Source organism: Phocoena sinus, chromosome 11 (genome assembly GCF_008692025.1).
Source record: "Phocoena sinus isolate mPhoSin1 chromosome 11, mPhoSin1.pri, whole genome shotgun sequence".
Classification (NCBI taxonomy): Eukaryota; Metazoa; Chordata; class Mammalia; order Artiodactyla; family Phocoenidae; genus Phocoena; species Phocoena sinus.
In genome coordinates this window covers 63281216-63291309 of record NC_045773.1, presented here as the reverse complement: position 1 = coordinate 63291309, position 10094 = coordinate 63281216, and the positions used below count along the sequence as shown (strand labels likewise).

The following is a 10094-nucleotide window of genomic DNA, read 5'->3' as shown; positions in this document are numbered from 1 at the left end:
GTAAAAGAGGGACAGCATATGGGCAGCTGCCTGGGGTTCCCCGACTTCAGTCCTGGGTGTTACATAAATAGTTATCCAATCACCAACAATGCACAGGACAGTTGAAATATTCTTTGGGGTTGACTAGAGGTGGGGGACAGAGCTATGTCTGTAACAACAACAGCAACAAAAAAAGTAGGGTTAGGAGGAAGAGGGGAAGGAAGAAACCACTTCGCTGAGCACAGGTCTCTGGGTTTTTCTGTCCAGCTTGATTCTAAAAAGCACCCTCAGTCTTCTCATTAGTAGAGAAGTGAAATTGTCTACATTTCCTGCAGCTGCCTATGGAAGGTTTCACATCTCCTTTGGCTGCCCAAGCAGAGAGCCAGACATGAGAGGGAGCTTGCCGAGCCTCAGGGAGCTGGCAGAGGGCCACACAGGCCCTCCTGTGTGGAAAGCATTCCTGTGCCAGGCGGGCTTTGGGGACCTTGAAAAGGATCCCAAGACCTGGTTTCTGAGGTTAGGTTCACTGCCTACCTGGAGGGAGGAGGAGAGACGTAACGGGGGGCAGTGAGCATGTGTGTAGGAGAATACGCAGTTTTGAGACTGTCGAAAGAAAAATTGGAAGAGACACGAGTTCTAAGAGCAGGAGGAACTCTGAGCATCGGAAAGATAAGACTCAGAAGGATTGGGGTGGCTTTTCCCTTTTTCCTTTTCTCAGCGGAGGCCTCCATGAGTTACCTTTACTTGGGTAATCTCAGTCCCAGGATGTAGTGAGTGTGTGGGCACACTCAAGTGTGTGTGTGTTTGTGTGTGTACCTCGAGACCTTGGGTGTGAATCTTTGGACCTGTTTTCCAAACTGTAAAATGAGGACCATTAACAGGTCTTTTTTTTTTTTTTTTTTTTTGCGGTACGCGGGCCTCTCACTGTTGGGGCCTCTCGCGTTGCGGAGCACAGGCTCTGGACGCGCAGGCTCAGCGGCCATGGCTCACGGGCCCAGCCGCTCCGCGGCATGTGGGACCTTCCCAGACCGGGGCACGAACCCGTGTCCCCTGCATCGGCCGGCGGACTCTCAACCACTGCACCAGCAGGGAAACCCAACAGGTCTTTTAAAATTAAATGAGATAGCATGTAAAGGATTGACTTAGCATAGTATCTGTCACAAAGTAGAAGCTTAACAAATTTTGCACTCCCCCTCCTCAATTTTCTGCCCATTCAACACCCTTAATGGTTCATTAGAGAAGTTCAAGTGTAGCGGTATAACCCAGGTGGGGCTGAGTGTATGGGTGGTGGTGGGGGGACGTGGGCAGAGCTTCAGTGAAGTTCAACTAGTTACACAAAACAACTCTTTTGTTCCTGATATTCATGTATGTTTTCATCTTGGGGGTAATCTTCCCCCTCTTCCTTTTTTCTTCATAAATATCAGATTCTCTGGGGGTCAGGGACTTGGAAGGAGGACAGGTAAATGTGGTGTCAAGGGCTTCCCTCCTAAGTCCTCTTTTATTTAGCTCACTATCAAGTCAAATTCAAGAGCTTTCAGAAAGCAAGGTGAAACTTGCTTGGACTTCCCTGGTGGTGCAGCAGTTAAGACTCCATGCCCCCAGTGCAGGGGGCCCGGGTTCGATCCCTGATCAGGGAAATAGATCCTGAATGCCGCAACTAAAAAGATCCCACATGTGCAGCTAAAAAAATAAACAAATATTTTTTAAAAAGAAAGCAAGGTGAGGAGAGGCAGCCATGAAGCCTAGTGGGGAGCACAGAGAAAACAATTTAGGGTTTTACATTTTTAATGGGAAAATCTATCAATCGTATAGTTCACAATGAGAATGAATTGCTATTTAAAATTTGTCTTTTCCTGGGGAAGAAAAGTAGGGATGTTTTATCTCATTTTTCTAGTGGCTTCATAATGTGGGGACCTGCCCCAGGACAGATGGGACCTGTGGGGGAAACACATAGGGGAGTTTTGAGTTTGGGGGAGACAAGTGAGCTTTAGGCATTGGCCCATCACCAGCTAATTATCAAGGGGGTTAAGTGGTATTGCCCTGCGGTCTGCTCTGAGATGGTTCAGAGGGTAGGGGGTTCGGGTTTCTGGCTTAGGAAAGCAGAAAGGAGAAAATGAAGCTTATCTGGGCTAGGACAGGTGAAGCAATGGAAGCCCGGGGAGGGATTTTTCAGGGCTGTGGCTCTGATCTCTTAGGAACTGCTTCTCTTCTGCAGTCTTGCTTTGAGGCCAGCTAACTGCACTCTCCCTACATCTCCTTCCTTAGCAGCCCTGCCTCTACCACATGCCCCAGAAGGGCCCCTTGTCCGCCTATTTCCTGGGTGACAGGACAGACCAAGGAATATGTAATCAAGGGATAAATTCCCGAGTAACTTCCCTTAAAGGAGAAAGAGAGGTTACCTAGTCCCCAGTCTTTGAGGAGGACCTTGAGCGGAAACAGTTAAACCAGTGGGCAGTCCAGGCTGCATACATCTTGGGAATATTGGGTTTATTCTCTCCACTGAGCTAGGGAAATCCACCTACAGACTGTTCTTTAGGAGAGTTAAGAGACCAGTTGTTAAAAGCCCAGGGCAGGGTGAGATTTACCTAGTAACTGATGATGTTGAGCGGAGGCGCTCAGCGATTTGTCTCTACACTTGTCCCCGCCTACCTAGCCAATCTGACAGTTCTCAGTTTGGGACACTGAGTTAGATGATCAGGTAAGGAACGGGTATAGTATCTAGGGGCTTGGTAGCTCCAAATCGCTCATTTAGAGAGCATCGAGGGGGCTCCGGCAATAACCATATTCCCACTCAGTGTCTGGAGATCATCTACCCAGGCTAGGACTTCTCGGGCAGGCAAGGACCCAGGGCCCCTGGAAGAGCTGGTCCAGGGGACAGGATTCCCCGTGTCTCCCCCGAGGAGAGCATGACTGCCCTCCTGCCGCTGCTGCTGGGCCTCAGCCTGGGCTGCACCGGAGCAGGTAAGGACCCTCCCTTCCTCTGCTCCCTTTGGGTAGGGTGTTCAGTTTTGTTATTGGATTCGGATACCCCAAACTAGTCTGTCTCCCTATTACATACTCCCATAGCACTTTGTACTGTACCTTTGTGGCAATTTTTTAAATTTATTTTTTTATTGAAGTTTAGTTGATTTACAATGTTGTGTTAATTTCTGCTGTACAGCAAAGTGACTCAGTTATACACATGTATACGTTCTTTTTAAATATTCTTTTCCATTATGGTTTATCCCAGGCTATTGACTATAGTTCCCTGTGCTACACAGTAGGACCTTGTTGTTTTTCTGTGTAGCAATTTTAACGTCATTAAGCTGTATAATTATTCGTGTAATAGACATTTCCTGTTGGAAGGTAGGCAAAGACGATATCTGCCCTGTTGAATGCTGCATCCCCAGCTCCTAGCACGGTGCCTAGCACACAGCGAGTGCTTCAGAAATACATGTGGCACGAATATTTAATAATGTGTCCAGCACAGAACAAGGCTGACTCTTTCCTTTGACCCCTTTTCTCACTCGATCACTGGCCTTACTGAAAGTCTTATCCTGGGTAAATTGTTGTGTTTAAACACGCAAATAATTTTGGGCTACTTGTGTCCCCATGCTTAGTCTCACGTAAAGAGGAAACGGGATCTAGAAACTTCTCTGCTAGGACCATCTATGCCCTTAATCAGGACTCTCAGAGACTCTGGTCCATGAGCTTGGTCAGCAGATGCTGCCTCAGTCGGGAAACCTGTGCCCCACTCACCAGGTGTAACTGAGGCTTGGGCTCCTGCAGAGGACTCTGACCTATCCCCCTTCTCTGGCTCCTGCAGGAGGCTTTGTGGCCCACGTGGAAAGCACCTGTCTGCTGGATGACAATGGGACTCCAAAAGGGTTCACATATTGTATCTCCTTCAACAAGGATTTGCTGACCTGCTGGGATCCCCTGCAGGCCAGTATGGTCCCTTGTGAATTTGGGGTACTGAACGGCTTGGCCAAATACCTCTCAGATTACCTCAACCATAAGGAAAACCTGATCCAACGCTTATCCAACGGGTTGCAGGACTGTGCCACACACACCCAGCCCTTCTGGAGATCTCTGACCCACAGGACACGTAAGGCGAGAAGGGAGCAGAGGGATGGTTAGGAAGCACAGTTAGGAGAGGGGAGGCCAAGAAGGGTCCCTCACCGGCAAGGGGTTTGAGCTGTGGGCAGGAAAGAAGCAGAAAATCGGAGGACCTGGGATGTAAAAAGAGGGAGGGTTGACCCTTACGAGGACACAAGGTGGTTGACAGGGGTAGGGCAGGAATGAAAAAGGGGAGGTGATGTTTGAGCCAGTGAGGAGCTATCGTGGGGAGAGTAAGCTAGTTTTCCTTCAATTTAGAGCATCTCAGGAGGCAGATCCAAGTTCAACCAGGGGTTGAACTGTCAGAATTACCAGAATGGCTTTTTCCAAAATGCTCACGCCACTGTAGCCCAGGTTCTGGTGTCCCGGGTCTGAGACAGGCCCAGGCATGGGAATATTTGGAAAACCTCCCAGGGAATTCTGATGCAAACTCTCTCACCCTTAATCACTTGCATTGAGAAAGACTTGAGATTTTTAAAAGAAAACTTGAAGCTCTCTATCGTACAGAGTACTGTGTCTTAAGATGTGATTTCTCAGAATCGCCTGGGGAGGGTGCTTGTTAAAAACACAAGCCCTTGAGAACCACTACAGATCTGTTGGATGAAAATATCCAGGGATGCAGGCTTGGGAATCTGCAACTTCACACAATATCTTGGATTTTTATTGAATATTTTGTTTGAAAAACACCCAAGCAAGCGGAAGGGTCACCTAGAAAAGTAAACTATTAAAAGATGGCAACATGAATGATCTCATGAATTAGATTCCCTTGTCCAAATTTAGGAGAGTTAGTCCTGAGTTAGTCTTGTTTCCTTAAACTATTCAAGGAAAACAAAAAGGCTTTCTTTATCAAGTCAATGTGTTCAATGAGATTTGAGGACAAGGGTGTTTTCCTACTTTTGCAAACACCCCACTATAACTCTGGATGACAATTCACTTATGCACTTGAAATTAATACAATGACTTCTGAAACAGCCTGCAGTTCAGCCCTGGCTTCTACTTATTGTAAACAAATATAATTTTGGAGGAAAAAGGAAGGAGCAGTGATGAAATGAGAGCCAAGAAAGAGTGAAGCAGGAGTACATTCTAACTCCTCATTTTCAAAGGGATGTGTATGGGAATGAGGTGGCGGTTGGGAAGGTTGGTGGGCAAAATCCAGGAAGAATTCAAGTAGGAAGAAACTAGGTTGGAGGAAAAGCCAGAATGTTGCCCTCCTTCGTGACTCTTTTTTCCTCCTCTGCAGGACCGCCATCTGTGCAAGTAGTTAAAACCACTCCTTTTAACACGAGGGAGACTGTGATGCTGGCCTGCTACGTGTGGGGCTTCTATCCAGCTGATGTGACCATCATGTGGAGGAAGAACGGGCAGCTGGTCCTCCCTCACGGCAGCGCCCATAAGACCGTCCAGCCCAACGGAGACTGGACATACCAGACCGTCTCCCATTTGGCCATAACCCCCTCTTTTGGGGACACCTACACCTGTGTGGTAGAGCACATTAGCACTCTTGAACCCATCCTTCAGGACTGGAGTAAGTGTGGGGCAGGTGGGAGGAATTAGCGTTAAAGCAGAGAGCTACTGTCATTCCCTAGCGGTCAAGTTAGGACTCCGCGCTTCCCCTGCGGGGGACACGGGTTCCATCCCTGGTTGGGAAACTGAGATCCTACATGCTGTGCAGCGTGGCCAAAAAAAAAAAAAAAAAAAAGAGAGAGAGCTACTTCAGGTGGGTGGTTGTAAAAAGAACACCAATATTTTGGCAGAGGGAATGGGATGTAGAGGGGTCCTCCACGGTGCAGGGGAGAGAGGGAGATGCTCAGAAAGAGTGAGTCTGGAGGAACTTACGGAGGCTTCACGACCAGAGATGGGGCCAGGGGATACAGACACGGAAAGAGTTAGTTATTGTTGGACTTCCCTGGCGGTCCAGTGGTTAAGACTCCGAGCTTGCAGTGCAGGAGTCACGGGGTTCGATCCCTGGTCGGGGAAGATCCTGCATGCATGACAAGAGTTACTGTTGCTGTTGCTATGGTGCTGTGGTTGGTGTTATGTGCTTGTCTGATGGTGGGAGGGGAGCCTGACTGTCCTGAAAAGAGGATGTCGGTTTGGTAACCATATTTTCAGAAGCCCAAATTGTGATGCAATATTCTAGGATTCTCGGATTTCCGCTATTCTGTTATCAGGTCAGGAATGGGAGTTGGAGAAATAAAGAAGGTCACGGAAGAAAGGGGACTCTCTCGGTCTGGGGGCCGTACTGAATTGGGGCTGCTGTATCAGGGAGGAAGAAGCCAGGGCTGGCAGACACTTTGGTGTACACGCTTGGAGGCTACTGCATAAAGCCAGTCACCATTGTTTGAACCCCGGGATTGGAAGCAGTTAAAGGAAAGGAATCCGGGTGGGGGACAGGATTCAGACTAGGGCCAGCTCCAGGAAGTGAGGGCTGTGGAGGGGGGTGGAGACAGGTTCTGGAAGGACCCAAATCTGGAAGTGGGCAGGTAGGAGACACATAAGTACTTGGATAACTCATGGAATGAAACCTTGGGAAGTTAGGAAAGGCGGAAAGACAATTTCATAGGAAAATGCTCAGATAGAGTGGTCAAGGGAGCAAGTATTGTCACCACAGGCAAATGGAGAGAGGGAGGGGGAACGCTGTATTCCTCAGCAAGGGTGCCATTGGGGTGAAGGAAGAATACAGGATGCCTTGAGAGACCCCACCATCTTAGAGAGGATCTGGAAGCGGGGGTACTAACTCAGGGAGAGCGGCTCCCCAGGGAACCACAGGAGTAGAGACTCACAGGATGGGGGTTTTGAGGAAAGGCCACTTCCTTGGGCCTGGATTGGTGTGAGCTAGACCCTTGGGGTCAGGATATAGCACCTTTGAACCTGAGCTGGAAGTCGCAGTAAATCAAATTGCTCTGGGAATGAGCAAGAGAAATTGATTCTAGTAAGTTTCTACTTCCGCAGCTCCTGGGCTGTCGCCAGTGCAGACAGTGAAGGTTTTCACGTGTGCTGTGACTCTGGGCCTGGGCCTCGTCATCTTCTCTCTTGGTTTGATCAGCTGGCGGAGAGCTGCCTACTCCGGTGAGTGACCCTCCTGAACTCTCAATCCCAACCTCTGCTCACTTTAAAAAATTAAAAAAAGGAAAATTTATTTGGCTTTGTTGGGTCTTAGTTCCGGCATGGGGGATCTTTAGTTGCAGCATGCAGACTCTTAGTCGCAGCATGCAGTCTCTAGTTCCCTGGCCAGGGATCGAACCCGGGCCCCCTGCATTGGGAGCACAGAGTCTTAACCACTGGACCACCAGGCAAGTCCCTCTGTTCACTTTCTCTTTGTGACTGGTTCTCCCATGGCTACCCCATTGGCTGTGAATAATACCAGAGACTTTTATCCACCAAGACTGTCCTCCACTCAAATATTTTCTTCTCCTAGGCTACGTTTTCCTCCCAGGGTCCAATTATCCAGAAGGTAACGTGTCTGTTGGTCTGTCTGCCTGCTGGTCCTTTGGAGCGGGTGAAAGTTAGAGGGAGTCACCGTTGGGTTCAGCTAATGGTGCTATTTGGAGCAGGGGTGAGCTTCCACCAGGCTCGGGCTGACAATGTGATTGAAGCTGCCGTTGCTGGGATCAGGAACAGAAGGGGGGAGCACCTACCCCCTTCTCTTCTACCCAACGGAGTGTCTGAAGGTGGCTCCTTAGTGTTTGGTGATCTAGAATTTTCCATATCACTGTATTAAAGGCTCTGGCATGGATGGTTATAGGGACAAACGATGGGGTCAAGTTGGTTTGGAGCTTTATTACCTTGTTTTCATTTCTTCTGCAGGTCAGCACATTTCCTAGAGGCAGAATCCTACAAGTTCTTCTCCACGTGAGGAGATTCAAACTCTTAAGGATGCTCTTGTGCTCCTCCAGCCCATCCAAGCTTCCACATTTTCTTGGATCCTATGGTTTCTCTATTTGATTCTATGAATTTCCCAGTCCCTGCTATGGAAACCTTACAACTTGGGGAACTCATTCCTGGGAATATTCTGTAACCAAGGTGTTGTCCATAGGTAGAGCCCAAGGCTACGTATCTGGGCTGAATATAATCTGGGGAGAAACGTCAAAGGCCCTCTTGGGGGCCCCCTGTGCCACAGAGGCATGTGTCGCTGGTGATCGGCTCTGAGGAATAAACTCTGGTGGAAATACAGTTTTTTCCATGCTTTTTCTTGAGGCCCTGAGGAGGGACTGTAGGCAGTTAGGGGCTGGGCTTGATTCACTCTCCTACTGCAGTCGAGGAGTCAGTGTTTCCTCCCATTTTCCCATCTAGACATGACAGAAATGGGGACAGTTTCCTGATGGATAATTCATAAGAAGGTAATAAACTGTGGGGGGATGGAGTCACAGAGTCAGGGATAGGAGGGGGTTAACAGTTTTCTGACCTCATAAGGGATCTTAATGAGGATTAAATGAGTTCATACTTGTAAACGGCCGAGAACATTACCTGGCACACAGCCAGCCCACACTCGTGGCATATCAGTCACAACTTTCTGGGCCAGGTGCTCTACTAGGTGCTTTACATGCATTGTTTCATCTGATCCTCATCACAACTCTGACACAGACCCTCAGATAGTCAGTATTCAAGGGGCAGAGCTCAATTTCTGATCTGAGTTCTGGGCAGTTATTTCTTCCATAACCTATGTGGGAAAGGGACCGTAACTCGAGTGCTTATCACGACCTAGGCACTGGGCTAAGTGATTTATGTTGTATCTCATTCATTCTCCACAATCACCTGGTAAGGAAGGATGGTCTCCCTCTGAGTCACAGATGAAAGTGAGGTTCAGAGAGGGTAAATAACTTGTCCAAGGTTGAACAGCAAATTCTCTGTAGGATGTCTGTCTACCTGAGTTGGAAGTAACTAGGCTGCTGTATTCTGAGGACCCTCATACTGTCGAGCACACCGCTCTTCAGAGCCCCCCTTACATTCCCTTCCGCCCCAAACCCAAGGGGGATCCTCCGTTGGGGGCTGGATTTCACACAGCGGAAGAGAGGTGCTCTTCGTTCCCAGTAAAGGGCGACACCTGCTGGACACAGGTGGCATTGTCTTTGGAATGAGAGTTAGCTACTAGACTAGGCAACCGAAAGGAACCAGAAGTGAAAGTAAGTATTGGAGGAGTTTAGCCTAACAGAGAATTGTGGAGGGAGAACAAGGGGTTAGGGATGCATGTGTGTGGGTGTCTATGTAGGAACACATAAGAGCAGAATCTGATGAGCTGGGGGAAGGGGTCAGAAGACAGACGGTGTGTGGAATCTTCCTGCATTGTTGTCTCCATGGTTGTTTGTGTGGGTGGGTGGGAGGGTGGTCACAGGGGCTGGGACCCTTCCTCCCTGCACAGTTTCTGTGCTGATGGGGGCCTGGAGAAGTGTGGGGATAGCACTGTGCATACAGACTTGATAACCAAGCTGGTGCTCAGGTATAAAAAAGGAACAAAATAATACCATTTGCAGCAACATGGATGGACCTAGAGATGATCATACTAAGTGAAGGAAGTCAGGAAGAGAAAGACAAATACCATAAGATATAGCTTATATATGGAATCTAAAATATGACACAGGGACTTCCCTGGTAGTGCAGTGGTTAAGAATCCGCCTGCCAATGCAGGGGACACGGGTTCGAGCCCTGGTCCGGGAAGATCCCACATGCCACGGGGCAACTAAGCTCGTGCGCCACAACTACTGAGCCTGCGCTCTAGAGCACGCGTCCTGCAACTACTGAAGCCCGTGCGCCTAGAGCCCGTGCTCCGCAACAAGAGAAGCCACCGCAATGAGAAGCCTACGCACCACAATGAAGAGTAGCCCCCGCTCGCCGCAACTAGAGAAAGCCTGTGCACAGCAACGAAGACCCAATGCAGCCAAAAATAAATAAATAAAATTATTAAAAATAGGGCTTCCCTGGTGGCGCAGTGGTTGGGAGTCCGCCTGCCGATGCAGGGGACGCAGGTTCGTGCCCGGGTCCGGGAAGATCCCACATGCCGTGGAGCGGCTGGGCCTGTG

General features: G+C 49.0%; 1 protein-coding gene across 2 annotated transcripts; it reads left to right on the top strand.

Annotated features, from left to right (window-relative positions):
* The first annotated feature begins 2666 nt into the window (after positions 1–2666).
* LOC116762888 (HLA class II histocompatibility antigen, DM beta chain) lies at positions 2667–8250 on the top strand. 2 transcript variants are annotated; one of them, XM_032650411.1, is made up of 6 exons: positions 2667–2940; positions 3785–4066; positions 5318–5602; positions 7030–7146; positions 7496–7531; positions 7885–8250. In XM_032650411.1, exons 1-6 carry the CDS (start codon positions 2886–2888, stop codon positions 7899–7901), a joined length of 792 nt encoding a protein of 263 aa, XP_032506302.1. In that variant the 5' UTR covers positions 2667–2885; the 3' UTR covers positions 7902–8250. The 2 variants fall into 2 exon arrangements, with proteins under 2 accessions (XP_032506302.1, XP_032506303.1); XM_032650412.1 differs by lacking the exon at positions 7496–7531.
* The last annotated feature ends 1844 nt before the right edge of the window (positions 8251–10094 follow it).

Coding starts and splice junctions, on each gene's coding strand:
- LOC116762888 (XM_032650411.1), top strand. CDS start 2,886: ATGACTGCCCTCCTGCCGCTGCTGCTGGGCCTCAGCCTGGGCTGCACC. Junction 2,941..3,784: donor CCTGGGCTGCACCGGAGCAG/GTAAGGACCCTC, acceptor TGGCTCCTGCAG/GAGGCTTTGTGGCCCACGTG. Junction 7,147..7,495: donor GCGGAGAGCTGCCTACTCCG/GTGAGTGACCCT, acceptor TTCTTCTCCTAG/GCTACGTTTTCCTCCCAGGG.